Source organism: Zingiber officinale, chromosome 9A (genome assembly GCF_018446385.1).
Source record: "Zingiber officinale cultivar Zhangliang chromosome 9A, Zo_v1.1, whole genome shotgun sequence".
Taxonomy (NCBI): Eukaryota; Viridiplantae; Streptophyta; class Magnoliopsida; order Zingiberales; family Zingiberaceae; genus Zingiber; species Zingiber officinale.
The window spans coordinates 4,576,328-4,595,149 of NC_056002.1; the positions used below are offsets into that span (position 1 = coordinate 4,576,328).

Below are 18,822 nucleotides of genomic sequence, written 5' to 3' on the forward strand. Positions count from 1 at the left end.
AAAAGACTACTACAAAACAAAACAGTAGAATAACCAAGTGTCTCTAAGAATTCATCTATTTATGGTATCCACAAATCGTATTGTGAGGTGACGCTGACTCACGAGTGAACACAACGCGACGAGACCTGAGAGATACAAGAATGAAGCAGGAAGTTAAATTCGATGTCAGTCTCAAAACCTCAACCTCAATACTTCCATTTCCTGAGAACTACTGAAAACAATTCAATCAGATTAGACCTGGTTTTTTCATGTAAATCAATTTCGCCAAATTAAATACATTCTTGGGCAAACATACGAAGCGTCTTTCAAAAATAAACTGTCAAAGACATATTCCTTTGATCCAAAATGACAAAAAAGATTAGATTGACCACCTAAACTACTTGATAAATTTATATTAATAATTTTGACCAATACTGTATAAAGTTTGTTTAAGTGAGTGACTGACTCCATGTCCATAGATAGATGAACGTATATCCCTGTTCGTGTCAGTGACAGAGACAAAGACAAAGGCATGTACCAAACGCCGAGAGAGGCAGAGTGAGAGATTAAAGAAGCGTGACTGACTCCTCTTTCTTCTTCTCCTTGTTCTTTGGCTCTTGTCCTCTTCTATCTTCTCTCCTAATTCAATAAATTAAGCCTTAGAATTAGGTAGAGGATAATTGAAAGGCGATCACAAAATCAACAGACTCGCTCCTCTGCTATTCTTTGTCATTCATGCATGTGTATTCTTCATTCGCTCTCACAAACTTGGGATCAGATTAAAATTTGAACTTTCAGCTCTGCCTCGCGCTTCTTGTACAAGCCAGAGAAGTTCGACATGGATCCACATAAGACATCGAAGATCGAGGAGCTTTGAATACTGGTGTAGCCCGCTAGAAATCACTATAGCATTTTCAACATAAATATAAAAATTTAAGTGCAAATTATAAGTTTTTCCATAAAATCAATAAATATTTGTCAAAAGTTTAAACGTTAATGATGATATAATATGCATAAATGGAAGAGTACAATTTATGCTAAAAGATTGCAACTTTCAAGAGATCAAACCTATCAATTATGTACTCTATATCAATTTCACGAGCTATCTCTTTCTCAATATACAAAACTATTACATTGCTCAAATATTCTTGCTTCATTTTATTGTGAAGTGGCGTCTTAAAAAGTTTCATCCCTAAAAATGCTCACTCTGTTGTAGCCATTAATATCGGAAGAATTAAGACCAAACGAATCAACCTATCAATAATGAAATAAGTCCTTGACTTCTTTGTTTCAACCAACAATCGACATAATTTAGGAAGAGAATTAATATCTTTAAACCTTAGGTTCTCAAATACATTAAGCGTGTAATAATTCAATTGAGTTTTCAAATGTTTCATGTCATTTTTAGAAAAATCATTTGGATAAAATTTCTCAATTAAAAAATAAATTGCACTTTAGAAAATAATTTGAAACCATGGATGCAATGCTTCACACAAAGTAAGAAACTCTATTGATTCCTTATTAAATCTTGTATTCTAACTCCATCAATTGTTTATCAATCACAATATTGAATATATGAAAATGATAGTATTCCTCCATTGTAAAATAATTTTTCTGTTGACAAGAATGTTTAGTGCCTTCAATATAACGATCAATCAAATCAGATACTACAATGTCACGAGTATTACAAAAATTATTTACACTCCATGGAAAATCATCCCATTTATCATTTTGCATTTTCTAGAAAAGAAATTTTATAATAACAACTAAACTCATTACATTCAGAATGTTTTGATTTTTTCATTACAATGCTTAGCATAACATATCAGATGTTTCCAAAACTCTATGCATCAACAATCGTCCGAAGATCTTCTAAAAGTGTACAAATTAAACCAAATAATTCAATAAATTAGATAACAGAAGCGTAATGTGAACTCCAACGAGTAAATGTGGGTCGTTGCAAAGTACTAGCTTGATTAACTCCGGTACCAGCCCCAAGCTCTCTAGATGTTATCAAATCAATGATTTCAACTCCTCGAATTGATTTCATCTCCTCGAATTGATTTCAATTGAGAATGTCGCTTTGAAGAAGAACTCACAAAATTAATAATTGAACTCAATTTGGAAAAAAAATAGTCATACATCTAATACCTCTTTAGTTGCTGCAACTAAAGTAAGTTGTAATCAGTGAGTAAAATAATGAATATAATATGCAAACGGATAATCTTTAAGGAATAGTACTTATAATTCATTCCATTCTCCCTGCATATTGCTAGCATCATGGTATCCTTAATCTCATATATTTTCAATCAAAAGCTTATGTTGTGTCAAGATGTTACATATATGTCTTTTCAAAGTCAAGGAATTAATGTCATCGACACCACTTCATCAACAAGAATACAAAATTTAGTATCCCTCACTTCATCATGGATTTTAATTCGCAAGATCAACAATAAGTTTTAGTATCTCCTATTAAATTGACGGTGATATATACTTGACATTTTTAGCAACTTTATCCAATATAATATCACTAATTTCTTTGCACAATTCTCCTTGAAATTTGACCAATTCAATAAAAATTTTATGATTATGAGAATCTATCGTTTCATCATGTCCTCTAAATGCACATCTTTGCAATAGTAGCCATCTCACAGCTCTAATTGATGTCTTTAGAAGCAATCTATTTTGCTTTATAATATTTTCAAATCGTATATTCATCCTTTTATCAATATGTTGAATTATATTTTTCAAACCCTCCCATTTTTACATAGTAGTAACATGTAATGAAGTGCAATCCCCTTCGTGTCTTTTCAATGGATATGTTTTACAATTTACTCTTTTCCAATTCTTAAATCCTTCAACATGATGAAGGAATATCAAAAAACTAACACGGAAAATAAAATGTACCGAAAATAAAATATAATTTCCTTTATTTTAGAAAACTCGAGTCATGGAAACTTTATGAACGAAGAAAATTAAAAATTGTGCCTTCGATGCTTAAAATCAACAAGTGGATATTGTAAGGGTGACACTCGAAAATCCAAACAATTCGGATTTTCAAAGACCCAAATAATTCATATTTTCAAAAGTCAGGTACCTTACCCTAATGACTCTATTAATGATTTTACTTTAGTATTTTAATGCTAAAATGCTTTAATTAATATAATTTCATTAAAAATGGTCAATGTGATTTCAATGTATTATATTACACATGCGACGTGTATGATCACTAGTATTAATAATAAAAAAGACGAAAAGATTTAATAAAAACAGAATGATTTTGATAAAATAGTGAACGATTAAATTTTTGTTTGTAATGACGATAAAAATAACAGTAAGTAATCAAAAATTTATATCAACAACAGCCGAAGATTATTTTTTGGACGTCAGATTTCTACAAGTAAAAAAAAGCAAAAAAAGTCAAAAAAAAAAAAAAAACTGCTGTTGTTATTAATCTAAATTTCTGATTATATATTTTCCTTCTGTTATTTTCATCGTCATTATTCAAATATGATAAATCTTTCCAATATTATCCTGCACGGTTATTTTTCTTATCAATGTTTTAAAAAATATTTCATCGTTGATGAGTACCCTTGTAGAATGCCAATTTTATAAGCTTTAATTTGGACAAAAACGTCATTTTATTTATTAGACTAGTAAAATTGATTTTTTTTGTATTTATTAACAAAAAGGACGCCCATCCTATGCTTGCATTTTTTTAGTTTTTATTTTTAAAGTTGTTGCAGTAGTATCATCATAACGGTGATGTAATTATAGTAATTATCATCCTGTAGTTTCTAGATGATATATATTTATAATATAATATCGTCTAATATTGATAAAAATAAATTATCTATATTAAAGCTGCTAAGATAATTTATAGTGGTTATAATATGATGTTAACTTATATTGATCATGTTAATTGGAGATGAAACATTTATATTACAAGAGCTATGGCCTGTAATTGACATAGATAATAAATATATAACATTCTATCTGACTCGGGGAATGAATGATCCTAGAATTTCATTGCCTGCAAGGCTCAGTCGTGGGCTTACCATTTGTGTTTCTGTTAATATAAAGTGGGACCTGTATAATATAATATATTTTTATTATTTTTTAGTTAACACCAGGTATCCAACCTTTCGGACCAATTAATTTTGGAGATAACTGATTCGATTCCATAAAAAGTTTCTATCGTTTATCAATATAAATCTAAAAATATTCGTAACTAGTGACCCAACAACCAACATAGAAAAATATAATGTTGTTATTGCTACTAGGTAAAAAAATACAATATTGTTAATTGAAGTATTATTATTATATAAATTTTTTTAAAATAAAAGCACTTTTGTAGGCACGGATAACTCAAACAAAATTTTCATAATTTAACAATTGAAAAAAGAATAATACTGGCTTATTATTATTATTTTTATTTAAACAAAATTCATTCTTAAGTTATTGTCATTTCCTTAATATCATTATGATATCTAAATTTCCATTTTAGTCTATTATAATTTCCTAAATCACAATTTTTCAAATTTGAAGCAAAAATAATAAGCATGCAAAAGTTGTATTTTTCCTTTATTATGTTATTTTCTATTATTAGTTTGTCGAAATTCTTTAATCGACAAATTGTTGCATGAGTTTCCTTTAACCCACTATTGTTTAATAATTTTTGGGCTTTAATTCGCAAGATCCTTTCGACAAAATAATTTCTGATTTGCAAAAATCTTTTAACAATATATTTTCTAATTCGAAAAAAATCTTTCGATAAGGCTTTGATTGAATTAATCAATTAGTCAGGAGGTGGAGGTCATACCTGACTTACATTTTCGGCTGTTAACTCTCCCCCTGTTGAGTTATTTTCTTCTAACATTGCTCTTCCTTCATCGATGCTCTCGATGCTGTTTGAGGAAGAGCTGATTGCGTCTTCTGGTAGATGCTCAGTGGTGAGAGACGTTCCGGCAATCTTCTCGGTTTCAGATTCTTTTGACGACGGCTCAGTGTCCATTGAGGAGTCGGCTTTGACCTCAACTGGTTCTTCGTATAGCTTCAAGAACTTTTCCCAAAGTTCTTTTATGCTTTTGTATTTTCTGACTCTGTCGAGATCCTTGGCAGGTAGTATGCTTAAAAGACTGGAATTGGCCTTACCATTTGCCATAACATTGTTACGTTGCTCGTCAATCCACTGATGCTCTTCAAGTTCTTCTCCTTCTTTGCTTTTGGGCACTTCAAAACCATATTTCATTATTAATAACATATTAAAGTCATTTTTAAAATAAACCTGCATTCGTCGCTTCCAAAACACGAACTCCCCCTCGAATGTTGGTGGATAGATGTTAGCTCCGGTCATCTCGTTGCTTCAGTCGACGGTTAGTCCTTCTGAGGCGCCCTCGCTCTGATACCACTTGTTGGACCATGTCAGCCGACTAGAAGGAGGGTTGAATAGCCCTGAAAAAATAAAACACAAATCCTTTCCTCGAACTTTCAAAATAACACTTGCATAAAATAGATTAAATAAATAGAAAGAAACTAAAAGAAGAGGCACAAGTATTTTTACAATTGGTTACAACCGGGGAGGTTGTTAATCCAAAGAATGAATCGCACACTAGAATATCTCTTTCAGGCGGAGAAGCCTCTTACAGCATTTAAGCACAGAAAATAAAGAAGCTAAACTACATATGAAGCACACAAGTGTTGGAAATGTTAATTGCTTGTCTTGTTCAGCTTCTTAGACCAAGGCTATATTTATAGCCTTGGTCAGGGTGCCTGGGCGCCTAGGAGAGAATAAAACTTTATCCCTTCTCGGGTAAATCGCGTTGACCACGATCTGGATAATCATCCAGGTCCGGGCGCCCGGACCAGGAAAGTCAATAGAGTTGACTTTTTTTGGTCCGGACCCTCTGCTCCGATTCAGTTCGCCTCGGTCCGGGTCTTCCGCTCCGGCTCCGCTTACTTAGGTGATCTCGGCCATCCGGAATAGAGCTCACCCGAACCCAACTTCCGGCCTTCTCGAGCAGGCTTCTGCTCCGGCTTCTCGTCCCTCGGAATCGTCGCGTGCTTTCTTCTCGCCCGCCAGCGTACTCATCCGCAGTTCTTCGTCCCTCGGGCGCACCGAGCCCGTCGGCTCTCTCCCGTGCCGACCTTCTCGCTAGCTGCGTCTCTTGCTCCCCGAGCAATCTTCCGCTCCGGCTTCTCGTCCCTCGGAACCAACGCACGCTTCCTTCTCATCCGTCGGGGTACTCTTCCGCGGCGCCTCATCCCTCGGACGCACCGAGTCCGTCGGTTCTCTCCCCGTGCCGTCCTTCTCACTAGCCACGTCTTCCGCTCGACTTCCTGTACTCCTAAGTTTCTGCACACTTAGACACAGGGTTAAAACACCACAGAACCTAACTTAACTTGTTTATCATACCAAAACAACATAAGGTTCCAACAGACTTGTATATATTTTAGTGCACATTAGATACAAGTAAGATATTAGGAGGATGAACAAGACTCAAGATGTTGACTTAATGCATCTTTTTGAGTTTTAGGTTCATCAAAACATGTAGTTATGTGTTATCCAATCATGTGGAAAGCAAATGCATAAGTCATGTGCATTTTTCCCAAAGATCATGGTTAGAAATTTGGTTTTGAAAGTGATTTTAAATACTTTGGAAAACCTTGGTGAAGACTATCTTTTAATAGAAATCGTCATTTGTATAGTTAGCATAAATTTAGAAGAAACATTGAAGTTTTTAAGAGTTTTCAACTTTATGTCAATATTTGAAAATAAGATATATTTTCTTAGATAATTATTTTTCCATGATACTATATGACATAAATAATGTCTTCATGAATTTTCATAATTATTGAAATTTTATAGAATTATTTATATATTTATGAAATTTAGCTAAAATTGAATTTCAGAAATAAAAAATGGGAATCGATTACAGCAATCGATTAGGTCAATCAATTAACATGAATTCCCGTGAGAATAGTGGCTCACGGAATCGATCACTATGATCTATTCAAGGTTTTAATCGATTAAAATAATCGATTAATACTCGATAATCAATTAAATCCCAACTTTAATTGATTAAGAGAAATTGTAATCGACTGGTAGCTGACATAAATCAATTAAGAGTGTTGATCTTTGTTTAAATGGTCTGATTTCAGTCCATTAAGTCATGTTTAGTCGAGTTAATCATTCTTAACCTTAAGAAATTCATTTATGCACATTTGAAGGGCAGTTCCCTTATTAAAACAAGAAAGAATTGGTTAAAGAAGACTAAGTTGGAGTTTAGGATGAGGTTTAGGTTTAAAATTAAATTTTGAACCTCAAAACTTTAAATTTTAGATTTTCTAAAGGTTTAAAAACTTCAAGTCATTGTTGGTTTAATGATAAAAGTTTAGAGCATATTTTGAAGGGGAGCTACTCCTTAAAACACATGGTTTATATTTTATTTATAAACAATGAAACAATGGAAGGTAGAAATCTTCATTGTTATGCATGCTCAAAGTTGAGCATTGGAAATCAATGGAAGATTTGAAATCGTCATTGTAATGGGTGAATGCTCTAGGATGAGCATTATATGATGGAAGAATGTTCTAGGGTGAGCATTGGGCACAATGAAGGGTATGAGACCTTCATGGAGATGTTGTGATCAACAACATGAGATAACTCTTAAGAAGAAGAGTTTTTTATGTGTGCCAAAAGGAGAGAATGTAGGGTTTAAGTTAGAAAATTATCCTTGTTCATAGGGGGAGATTGTGAAACCTTTAAGTTACGGGGGAGAATGAATAAAATCCTCATTCATGCTTTGACATAATAAAAAAGTTGAGGCTATGAGATTGACCTAACTTAAACGTATTGTCAAACATCTAAAAGGGGAAGATTGTTGGTATAATTTCTAGGTCAAGATTGACCAGTTTGACTAATCTTGAGTTGACTCAAGCTTGAGTCTTGATGTTTGAGTTTTGATGTCTAACAATATATGGAGATTGCAAGTACAATTGTCCGTTTGGAGAGATTAGTCAAGGTTGACCAGTTCGATGCGAAGAAGAGTTAAGTAGGTCAAAGTTGATCGGATTCTTGACTGGGAAGTCCTAATTAGAGGTTAGGCAAGGACAAGACCAATGGGAAGGTTAGCAGAAGAAGAAAATCCAAGTGGATCGGTGTTGACCGGACATTTGTTGTGAAAGTTCTGGTGAGTGAAGTCAGATAGTTTGAAAATCCTAGTGAGTAAAGCTAGGTGATGAAAAACCCTCGTGAGTGAAGCCAAGCATAAGGAAATCCAGATGGGTCAAGGTTGATCGGACATCTGATGTTTAGAGGTCCAAGTGGATCATGGAGAACCGGACACTTGACACGAGGTTGAAAGTCCAAGTGGGTCAAGGTTGACCGGACACTTGGCATAAGGAGAAAAGTCCAAGTGGGTCCAGGTTGACCGGGCACTTGGCATGAAGAGAAAAATCCAAGTGGGTCAAAGGATTGATCGAACACTTGGCATGAGGAGAAAAATTCAAGTGGGTCAAAGAATTGACCGGACACTTGGTGAAGGAGTCCCAATATATCACGATTAATCAGATGTTGGGTGAAGGGAACCCTAGACTTAAGTTTGGAAGTCAGGATTTGGTAATCGATTACACCGTGTGTTAAGCGATTAATCGCCTAAGGCTCGGAATCGCAAGAAATGGAAGGGAGCTGAATCGCTTACCTTAAGCGATTTAGCAGAGCTTAATCGACTAATCTAATCGATTAAACTCTATTTTGTAAGGAAACAGAATGTTTGGTAAGCAATTAAGTCTCCCTGCTTAATCGCTTACAGGATTTCCTCTGATCGAACAGAAAGGTTCTTAATCGATTCGGCTAATCGATTAAGAACCCTTAAGCGATTAGAGAAGTCACTTAAGGTTGAAAAAATAGCTGTTATCAGTCCGATAAAAGGGTTTGGCATGCACTGTTCATCACATCTCTTCTCTCCCACTCTCTTCACCCAGCTCAGATCATCACCGCCGGTTTTTGAAGCTTCTTGGAGACAAGTGTTGCTGCACTTTCAAGGTCAAGAGGCATTTCCAAGTAAAAAGGAGAAGCTAGTTAGGGTTTTATTTGTATAAATCTTGTAAGATTTGTATTATATTTGTTTCTCTTTTCTTCTTGTTGTATTGAGAGTTTGTACGAGACTTCTCCGCCTCCGGAGTGTTTCCGGGAAGGAGTGTTTTAATAGTAGATATGTGAGAGAAGGTCGGATCCTTAGATTAGTCACCTCATTTGAGGTAGATACCAAGTAAATCCATTTTGTTAGAATTGGAGGAGCTTGCTTTGAGTTTTCTACAGCAACAACATCTATGAAATGAGCAACTGAGCGAGATGAGCTATTCACCCTCCACCCCTTCTCTCTAGTTCTCGAAGTGACCCAACACTATCAATCGATTAGCCCAATCGATTGAGTTTGAATTGATTGTGCCAATTGATATGGTAGATTTCTATTTCTGCAAAAAACTTTTGTCAATTGATTGCCTTAATCGATTATCTTAAGCCTAATAGATTACTTGAATCGATTCCGGTCCTTACTATGCTCTGGAGATAAGCCCTCAATCGATTTCTTTGGGCTAATCGATTCTAATCGATTGTCAAATCCTAAACTCTGAACCCGAGTTTAGGATTCCTTTACCTAACTTTAAAGTCATTTGTGACTTGTTGAAACTTTCCAGTGCTCAGCATTCGATCAACCTTGACTTGACAGGGCTTTTTCACCAAGTGTCTAATCAATCTTTGACTTACTTGAACTTTCCATTTCATGTCAAGTGTTCGGTCCTCCATGACTCACTTGGACTTAGAGTCTTGTGCCAAGTGTCCGGTCCTCCGTAATCCACTTGGATTTCCCTTTTGTTAACTCTGCGTTGGACTTTCAGTCGCCAATTGTCTAGTCTTCCATGACCCACTTCAATTTTCCTCATGATAATTTTTCGTTGGACTTCTAATTGTCAAGTGTCAAGTCCTCCTTAATCTGCTTGAACTTCCCTTGTTTACTTTCCATTTGTTTTTCGATCACCAAGTGCCCGATCCTTCATGATCCACTAGAACTTTTCTCTTATCAACTTTTCATTTGACTTCCATTCACTTAGTGTCTGGTTCTCCGTGACTCTCTTAAACTTTTCTCTTATTAACTTTTTGTTGAACTTTTGACATCATCAAGTATCCAATCATACTTGACCTACTTAATTTTTCTATCACATATTAATCAAATATCGAAACTCAAATTTAAATCAATCCCAGCTTGGTTAATTTTGATATGAGATCAGACTAATATATATTATAACCGTTATATAATTAATCGTAGTTGAATTATTTATATTATAGTAATTTTATATTGAAAATAATAATATTTTAAAAAGTAAAATATGAATTCTAATAAAAAAACGTCTTTTTATTTTATTCAAATTATTAAATTTCGGCAAAGAAATTCATAAATATCTCATAAATAAGCGCGTACAATTTTGTCACCATTCACGTGTCAGTCACTGTAGTCAAGCTGGATGTTTACGAGAAGGTGCTGTAACAGTGAACACAATTTTGTCCACGTTCCATTCTCGGAAGTTGAAACGACAAGGAAACATGCTCAAACTTTGGACCCCAATCGCATTAACACGCTGCGTCCATTGTCGCGCTCCTAATTGCACCTTGTTTTCTTGTGTTTTGTGAATTTCTTCTTTTTAACTCTGAGGTGATTAGCATATTGTTTTTAAATAAATAATTATTTAAATAAATTTGTTTCGAGCATTATAAATTTTGATCCGGATCGATTGCATGGATTTTCTTTTCATCCATCGATCTCTATTAAAAGTCACCGTGCCTCATTATTTGATTTGATTGACGAGTAAAAAAAATAAAAAAGAGGCCTAGAGGCAACATGCAATGTTGGTATAGTGCTAAAATAATACATTCACACCCCTATTAATGTAGCCAAGTTAATACTTAGATTAAATGATAGATTATAGTATAAAAGTAAGAATCGAATGATAGGGAGAACAATCACTTGAGTAGTAAAATCTTTTTCATTTAGAAAAGTTGTTCGATTATTCTGATTTATTTTTTTTATCTTACTATAAATTGATAGAGAGATGCTTGAAATGAGTGAGTCATCTTTGACCACGTAAAATAATACATTTATGCCCTCAAATTATTGTACAATGACAAGATATTCATACAGTCTAGGATGATAAATCTAGGATATTGGGCTATTAAGTTATCCATTAAGAACATTTTTAAATTTAATCTGATGATTGATAAAAAAATTCTATAAAATTAATAAATTATTTTCAGAATTAATTGATTTGAAATTCGAATATCTAATAATAACTATAAAATAATGCATTTACTAATCCACTTATTTACCCAGGCTCATGATGCATGCAAGTGCTCTGCAACACATTTGTGAAGACAAAAGTAGATATTGACTTAGATTAACCGTAAAATAATGAAGTGATGACCATGACAATTAATACTAATACATAGTGGTCCTCATTCTTATTTTTTTCAAAACATGAACGACAAGTCCACAACTGTGAGGAGCAAATTTAATACGTAGAGATCGAGAAACCAGAAGAGTTTGAGCTACGCGAGGCTCAAAGGAGGTCTATCGAGTGCATAAGTGCTAGAGGTTAGTGGACCTAGTTGATTAGATGGTAATTAATTATTAATTAAAGATAAGTCGTCCTAAAGAAGCCAAGGGGACATGAGCTTTTTTGAGTTACCACAGAAATATTGTCGAATAACTCCTAAACTTTCCAAGAAAGATTTCGTTTTTTAATTAAGCCTCAAGCTATAAAGGCTCGAGCCACACTAAAAGCATCCTCGGTTTCAGGAACCAAGTGAACCTCGGAATAAATATTTTTACCAAAAAATCGTTTTTATAATGAGAATTAACCCAGAAGCTTTGGTGATTGATATTTTTTATAGCAAAAGTACTTGATTTGCCAAATTAAATTATGCTTGAAGTGAATTTATCCTTCAGAGAAAAGAATATTTTTTAAGGAAAGTTAAACAGAACATTACGATGAGATGTGTTGTGATAGGTGATGGCAGTTATTTGGCTATAGTTGTTCCGACAAACTACACCATGAACAGCACGCGAGAAAAAGATATGCGCCTTGCGGCCTGGCCTTCACCCCCGGCGTGTCGTTTACTCGTTTATATGGTTCTCCAGATGTCGCCAAATTTGATGATGGTTTGCTAATTCAAACCACGGTCAATTTAAATCATATTGAAATATGAAAATTAAGCATGAAAGCAAGCAGTAACAAAAGGAAAGTAATACTATAGAAAAATGCCAGCGACAGAAAACTGGTAAAGAGCATAAACGCTGACACAATCTTTGACCTCAGTGATATATGGAAGTATTATACTGCTAAGAGGGGGAGATAAGCTGAGACGAGGTAAGACGTGCATGCTGCCCACTACATGCAACAAGAAAGCCGAGACCTCAGTGATTTTATTTTGATACGCCAAATAATTAGCAGCGATAAACAAAGGGTTCACCTCTCGGGGTCGCCACGCGCCAGTGGGTTGCAGTCTGCACCTCTTCACTCCTGCGAGCAACGTGGAGGCTACAGCGATGGATAAGACCAGTCAAACGTAAGGAAAGCAAAAGACACAGACGGATAAGAAAAATAAGTGGAATTTAAAAGGAGGTTGAGGGGGTGTCAAGGGCGGCCAGAATGGCATGGTGTGACGTGGATAGAGAGAGAATATAACAAGAAAGAGGATCTCATCTGCTCCCGCATCTTTGCTCTTGCACTTTTCTCTGCTTTTGATGCTGCTCTACCTCCACTTTCTTTGCCTCGTCCAATGCCATCGCTCTTCCTCTCCCAATCGGAGTTGGATTCTTCTCTCAGGGTATACTAAAACAAACAACGGTAACAGGAAAGCAGCCAAGAGATTGAGCATTATATAGAAGTGAGTGGTAATTAAAGCTTGATCTGTGAATATGTTCGTGATCCTGTACATTACATTTCACAAGACTCAAGAGCATGCATGATATATTTCTCTCTCTTTTCCCTCCACCTTTTTTCAGTAAACAAAATTGTGCTCTCACTAGCAAAAACAAGTAACTTGTCACTCCCCAATGGCTGACCTTTCAAAATTCAGCCTTGAACGAATTTGGCAGACTGACCTCCATCTCCGAGACAAATCATTGAGTTGAAGCTTTGTTTGCTGAATGTGAAACTGAGCTTCAAATCCCACTAACCGTAAATTCACCTTCATTAAATGGATATATGACCCTTAGAATTTATTCATCATAGGTCTTCTATATGGCAAAGATGTTTTTACCTCACAAGTCTGCTGATAGCATTTTCCCAAATTCCGTTGTCATACTTGACTCTTGTCAACTGTTGCTAGAACAGCAGAGCCACTAACTTCTGCGAATTTGTGCCTCACAAGATAATGTTACTTCCAAATCAATCATCTTCTACAAAAATTCGCCGGATGAGATCTTGGAATCTCCTAGAGTAGAGCTTTGGATCTACTGCTGAGATGGAATTGGGATCCACTTGCAAGGATTTGTAGGCATGCTCCAACTTCTTAGAGATGTTGTAGCCTTGGAGGATATCTATGATGCCAAAATAGAGAATTACATTATGGGCATTGCCGTTGGGGATTGACATTGACCTACTATTTGTTGTGCGCTCTGCTCTTGCAGGCATGTTTATACCTAGCTGACGCAAGGGGGGGTTCCTAGCATGAAGAAAATACATATAGACACATCAGTTATTAACACGATTTCAGAGATACTAGAATTTAAACTACAGTAGCCATACAAATTAGAGTACATGCACAAGATCTAGACTTCAATATGCACATTTCTTTCATTTAATATATATTTTTAATGGCAGGAGCTCCCCTACATGATTTCAGAAAAGGAAAGAAAAAGAAGGAAAAAAAAGGCTGCCGGCATCATAGAACTGAAATATACAAAGAAATCAAGTATCATTTTGACACTAGAAGCAAAAGGTGGATTGACACAATAATTAAAATGTTTTAGCAATGAAAACCGATGTGGGGTATTCTTTATGAAGCAGTAGACAAATATTCTTTTCATGGAAGCTGCAGTACATTGGCGATTTCTAATTTTTATGCCCGGAATCATTACTTGGATTACTAAACAGATTTCTCAACTACAATCAATATACTACTGAATAGATTTTAATGGGTCTTATGTCAATGAATGACTGCTTCAACTACTAAAAAGCTCTTAATTGACTGGACATACCGGTCATCCCTTGTTGTACTCATACTTCGATGGGTAGACTTTGAGAACCGCAAGTCTGACCAAGCTATTCGATCTAAGAAGGAGTCACTCTTGCGATAACCCTCTGAATAAGGAACATTAATTTAGGCTTAGCTGCAATGCTCCATAAACTGTTGATGGATATTTAAGATTTTAAGAGAAATCACTTACTCAGAGAAGGAGAGCGCGGTGATAGACCTGTATAAGATGGTGAAATGTCATCACAGAAATGAATTCCTAACAGAAGACTATAGTCCATAATACCCTCTGCTTCCAAGAATTCACAATCCCGTTTGATTTGTCTGAAAGGTAAATAAACTTCATTAAATGACAGAAGGTACAAATAGGTAAAGTAAATGAAAAATTGCAAAATTCAGAAAGTTGACTTACTCTAGAAGGTCTAGGTACCATGACCTATGAAGTTGAAATACATAGTTAAGGTCAAGATCCTTGAGGGTCGTTACCTCATCAATCTCTTCCTCAACCTTGTGAGATGTTCGACCATAGGATGAACCTTTCAGGTCAAATCTTCTATGAATATGGTATTCTGAGCAGAACAGATTGCCCATTACCACGAATCGTATCTATTATCCAGGCACCAGTAAGCAAATAGGTAAGCTGATATTATACTTGCATGATAATTTAACGAATAAAAGAATGTGGAAAATTAAGTGATAGTGCAGAAGCTAATTTTAAATAACTTGCCTTTGGTCCACCAATTGGCTTCACACAATGCACACCATAGAACTTTGTGATCAGTGAGTTTTTATACATAGAAACATGTTTGTAGTAACTTGGAAGCATCCTAAGAAGTACCTGAATAACAGTGTCAGAAAAGATTATGTCAACACAGAATATTTTGTGAAATGTTGTTAACAAAAGTTACTTTAAATGGAATTTTAAAACAAATATTTAATAATTTCTCATTCATTTAATAGAATATAAATCACGCGTTGCCCAATCAATTGGATTCATTAATTATGTTGATTGAAAGATCAGGACTAATGAACCATGGTTACCAAAAATTACTAGCCATTACACACAAATACAGCTAGAGCCCACTAACCCAATCTATGGTATACTGTGCCTATTCATTAGCGGCAACGGGAATAATAAATATAGCTAGCACACAAATTTTCCTCATTCCAACAGGCAACCATTGGGTTCACTGATATTTCTTCCTTAGCATTATGAAAACTTAATTAAGTTACATTTTTTTCCTTTAATGATTTCATATAAATAAAAGACAAAAAAAAAACTTGCAAACTCAAAAATGAATTACCAAAAGGGAAGTTATATATCTAACCTTCACTTCAGATTTCTTCACTGTCTTAATCATGAAGCGATCATCTTGGGTAAGGTAAAAGACACTCCCACTCTTTCCCGGTGAAGACAATTCCCTCAGTGCATCATTTCCACATATAGCTAGCATATAATCTGCTGGATCCACATTAAACAATTTCCTCAAGTGTCTGCAAGCCGAGCCAACAGAAATTACTCACACAAGCCAGAACTACAAAAGTCAAATTAGAAGAGAAAAAACTTCAGCTGATGCAACTGCAATTGCTTAACATGAGTTTTACCTAAAAACCATGGGGCAATAATCCTTCCAACGGAACTCGATAGATTGATGGGGAGGAGTAATCTTTGAACCCTCAGGAGGAAATCTTGTCCAAAACTTCTCCCTGGGATCAAAATCCGTTGTTCTAAGCTCTCTCAACGAACCAGGCTTTCCAATAGAATAACTGAAAGGACAGAAAATTGAGCCACCAAAAGTTAATGAAGGTTCAACATCGAGTAGCAAGATACCAAACCATCTACCTGATGCCCAATTGAAGGTTCAACATCAAATCGTAATTCTTATGCCCTTTCGATATAGTCTGCCCGGGCTTCTTTGGCTCTCTCGTCGACAAGAAACATGAGCTGCGCCGCTGCGTGATGGAACCAACGAGTGTGCGTCCTCCCTGAGCGAAGGGCATCCCATCCTTGTAGAGCATGGCCGCCTCAATTGTGTCTATAATATCACATGTGATATCTCCTGCGTCACCATCAGATTCCCAGATACAGATCCTCGGGAAGTTTTTCTCGATGGTGGAGCTCCTCCGACCCAGCCCATCCACCGATGACCTCTTCCTTGAACCGGGAATCAATGACGGGAGCACGAAGGTTTCCTCCAGAGGGGAGAATGGGCTCCTTTTTCCGGTGATCTTTTTGCCACCTGAGAGAGCAGGGTAAAAGGTACCGTTGATGCTCTTGAGATCGCCTTTGCTCCGGTTACGTACGCAGCAGCTGCCGTCGGGCCACGTGAAAACGCCGCTTCCTTTAGGCACGCCGTTCTCCCAAAGTCCGTCGTAGCGGTTGCCATTCGCCCAGATAAGTAAGCCACGGCCGGAGATGACGCCGTTCCGCCACTCCCCGACGTACTGATTCCCACTCCGCCACACATACCTGCCTCTACCCTCCTGGAGGTTGCGACGCCACCCGCCCTCATAGTAGTCGCCGTTCGCGTACCACTTACATCCGTAGCCGTGCTTTCGGTCGGCAACCCAGAGACCGCGGTAGGTGTCTCCCTCCGATCCAGTGAATGTCCCGAACCCCTCCATCCGTCCGGAGCGAAAGTCACCCTCAAACGTCGCGCCGGAGGGCCACGAGAACTTGCCCTTCCCAGCCGCCTTCCCCCGCCTCCATTCACCCTCATACATACACCCATCCGCCCACAAATACTTCCCCCGTCCGTGGGGGCCGTTCCCGACGAAAGACCCAGTGTACATATCCCCATTCGCAAGCACCTTCTCCGCCACCTCCGCTGCCGCCTCCTCATCGGGTGGACCAACGGCAGGGGCGACTCTCCTACCGCCACCGCCTTGAGATCTACTCCTCGCGTAGTGGAACGCCTCATCCGGGGCCACAGAAGGGACGGCTACAACCACTGGCTTCTCTCCTTCAGCAACCGCCGCGTCCGCCCCTCCATTGGCGTCTCCTTCACGACCGAACCGCCGCATTCTCCGATGTGAAAGGCCTAGCCTCCAACGGCTGAGCCCGGCATTCCCCTGCAGATCCGCGACGCCTTACTCCCCTCCTCCTGCCTCAGACCGACGAAAACCGCTAGAGAAATCGAATCCAAACCACGAAGAAGCTCAAGGCGGAACCCTAAAAAGGAAATTCCAACAGAGCAGAAGAACTAAAAAGAAGACGGAGGAGAGGAGAACAGAGAGAAGGGAAGAGACGAAGAAGCCTTCTTACTCTGCTTCTGCTGCTATGTTCTTTAGCTTTTGCTTTGCTCTGCTCTGGTCTCGATACGCAAGCGAGAGAGCAAAGAGACACGGCACCACGGCCACAATAATATTGAGGCAGCGAGGTGGTCATCTGCTGGCTCATGGAATGACCAAACCGCCCTCTTCTTTCTTCGATTATTCCAAACGGAGCGAACCGCCGCGCGTCGTCGCTGATCCAACGAAATCGGCGAGGCCACACGATGCACCAAAATCGGTAATAAGCGACTCTTTGCGAGCGAGATTACCAAACTATCCCTGAATCAAACACCTCGTGGTCCCGTCGCCGGGGACCTAATTTGGGCAGTTGACGTCGCCCCTGCATTATTCCCGAGATAATCACTAACTCCCACCGTTTTGGTTGCTGCTGCATGCACCGTCGTAAGTTACGGCGTCCGTCATTACGAAGTTGATATTTTACTGATTCTGCACCGACTCAATGACTAATCACCCGTGAATATACGCAGAAGCAGAAGCCGTCTTCATCATCAATCGCCTGGTGACAACGAAAATTAAACGGCAACAAAGATGAAAGAAAGAGGGTAAATGATGGTCAGGATTATTTTATATATGCGTCTTTTATTTTCATTTTATGTAAAACGTACGTTTTTAAAATGATGGTGTTTAGTTTATAGTTTCTATATTTTTTTTAAAAAAACATAGAGATAGTATTTAAAAAAAAACATACGTAGAGAATGTCTTAAAAGTTATTTTTTAAGATAAAATGTATATTTTTCTTAAAAAATAACTTTTAAAAAATAAAAATAGAAAACTCTCTTATGATTTTTAACATGTGTTTGTGTACTACTGCAGTTTATAGGAGTGGATTAGTTTCTATTAAGATGGTTGTTTCCTATCCTCTCCATCTATCTCAACATCTATGTGATTGTTATCTATTTCTTAAAATAGTTTGAAATATTGAAATTTGTGTGATCATTAATAGTTTGAAATTCTGAGATCTGTAAGATCGTTACCTACTTCCTAAAATAAAGGATGATATTATCTTCAATTGAATGTCATGTAGTTAAGAGGTGGCTCAAACACAAATGACCCAAGATCAAGAGCATCATAAAATAGAAATGCCATCTAGTAGGAGGTAGTTCTAGGACGTACAACTCAGAGTCAGGAGTGTCACGGAATCAAGGGCTATTGGTAGTCAAAGTCGTACAAATTCTATTAATCTTTTTATCCATGTGGCACTATGATTACTCAGAGATTATTTACCAAAAACATCAGAACATATTAACGGATTGTTTGTATGTATCAACGTGGTCAATATAAATAAAATTTGGAAG

At 37.0% G+C, this 18,822-nt stretch overlaps 1 protein-coding gene across 4 annotated transcripts; it reads right to left on the reverse strand.

Annotated features, from left to right (window-relative positions):
- Positions 1 to 12,912: 12,912 nt before the first annotated feature.
- LOC122020341 (phosphatidylinositol 4-phosphate 5-kinase 1-like) lies at positions 12,913 to 17,634 on the reverse strand. 4 transcript variants are annotated; one of them, XR_006122194.1, is made up of 9 exons: positions 16,077 to 17,614; positions 15,839 to 16,000; positions 15,562 to 15,727; positions 14,961 to 15,071; positions 14,646 to 14,839; positions 14,427 to 14,557; positions 14,238 to 14,340; positions 13,298 to 13,702; positions 12,913 to 13,225 (listed from the first exon to the last, which is right to left on the reverse strand). XR_006122194.1 is itself a non-coding variant. In XM_042578231.1 (9 exons), exons 2-9 carry the CDS (start codon positions 17,255 to 17,257, stop codon positions 13,426 to 13,428), a joined length of 2,325 nt encoding a protein of 774 aa, XP_042434165.1. In that variant the 5' UTR covers positions 17,258 to 17,405; positions 17,499 to 17,634; the 3' UTR covers positions 12,913 to 13,425. The 4 variants fall into 4 exon arrangements, 3 of the variants coding, with proteins under 3 accessions (XP_042434165.1, XP_042434166.1, XP_042434163.1); XM_042578231.1 differs by having other exon boundaries at positions 12,913 to 13,702; positions 16,077 to 17,405; positions 17,499 to 17,634; XM_042578232.1 differs by having other exon boundaries at positions 12,913 to 13,577; positions 13,680 to 13,702; positions 16,077 to 17,617.
- Between the last annotated feature and the right edge of the window lie 1,188 nt (positions 17,635 to 18,822).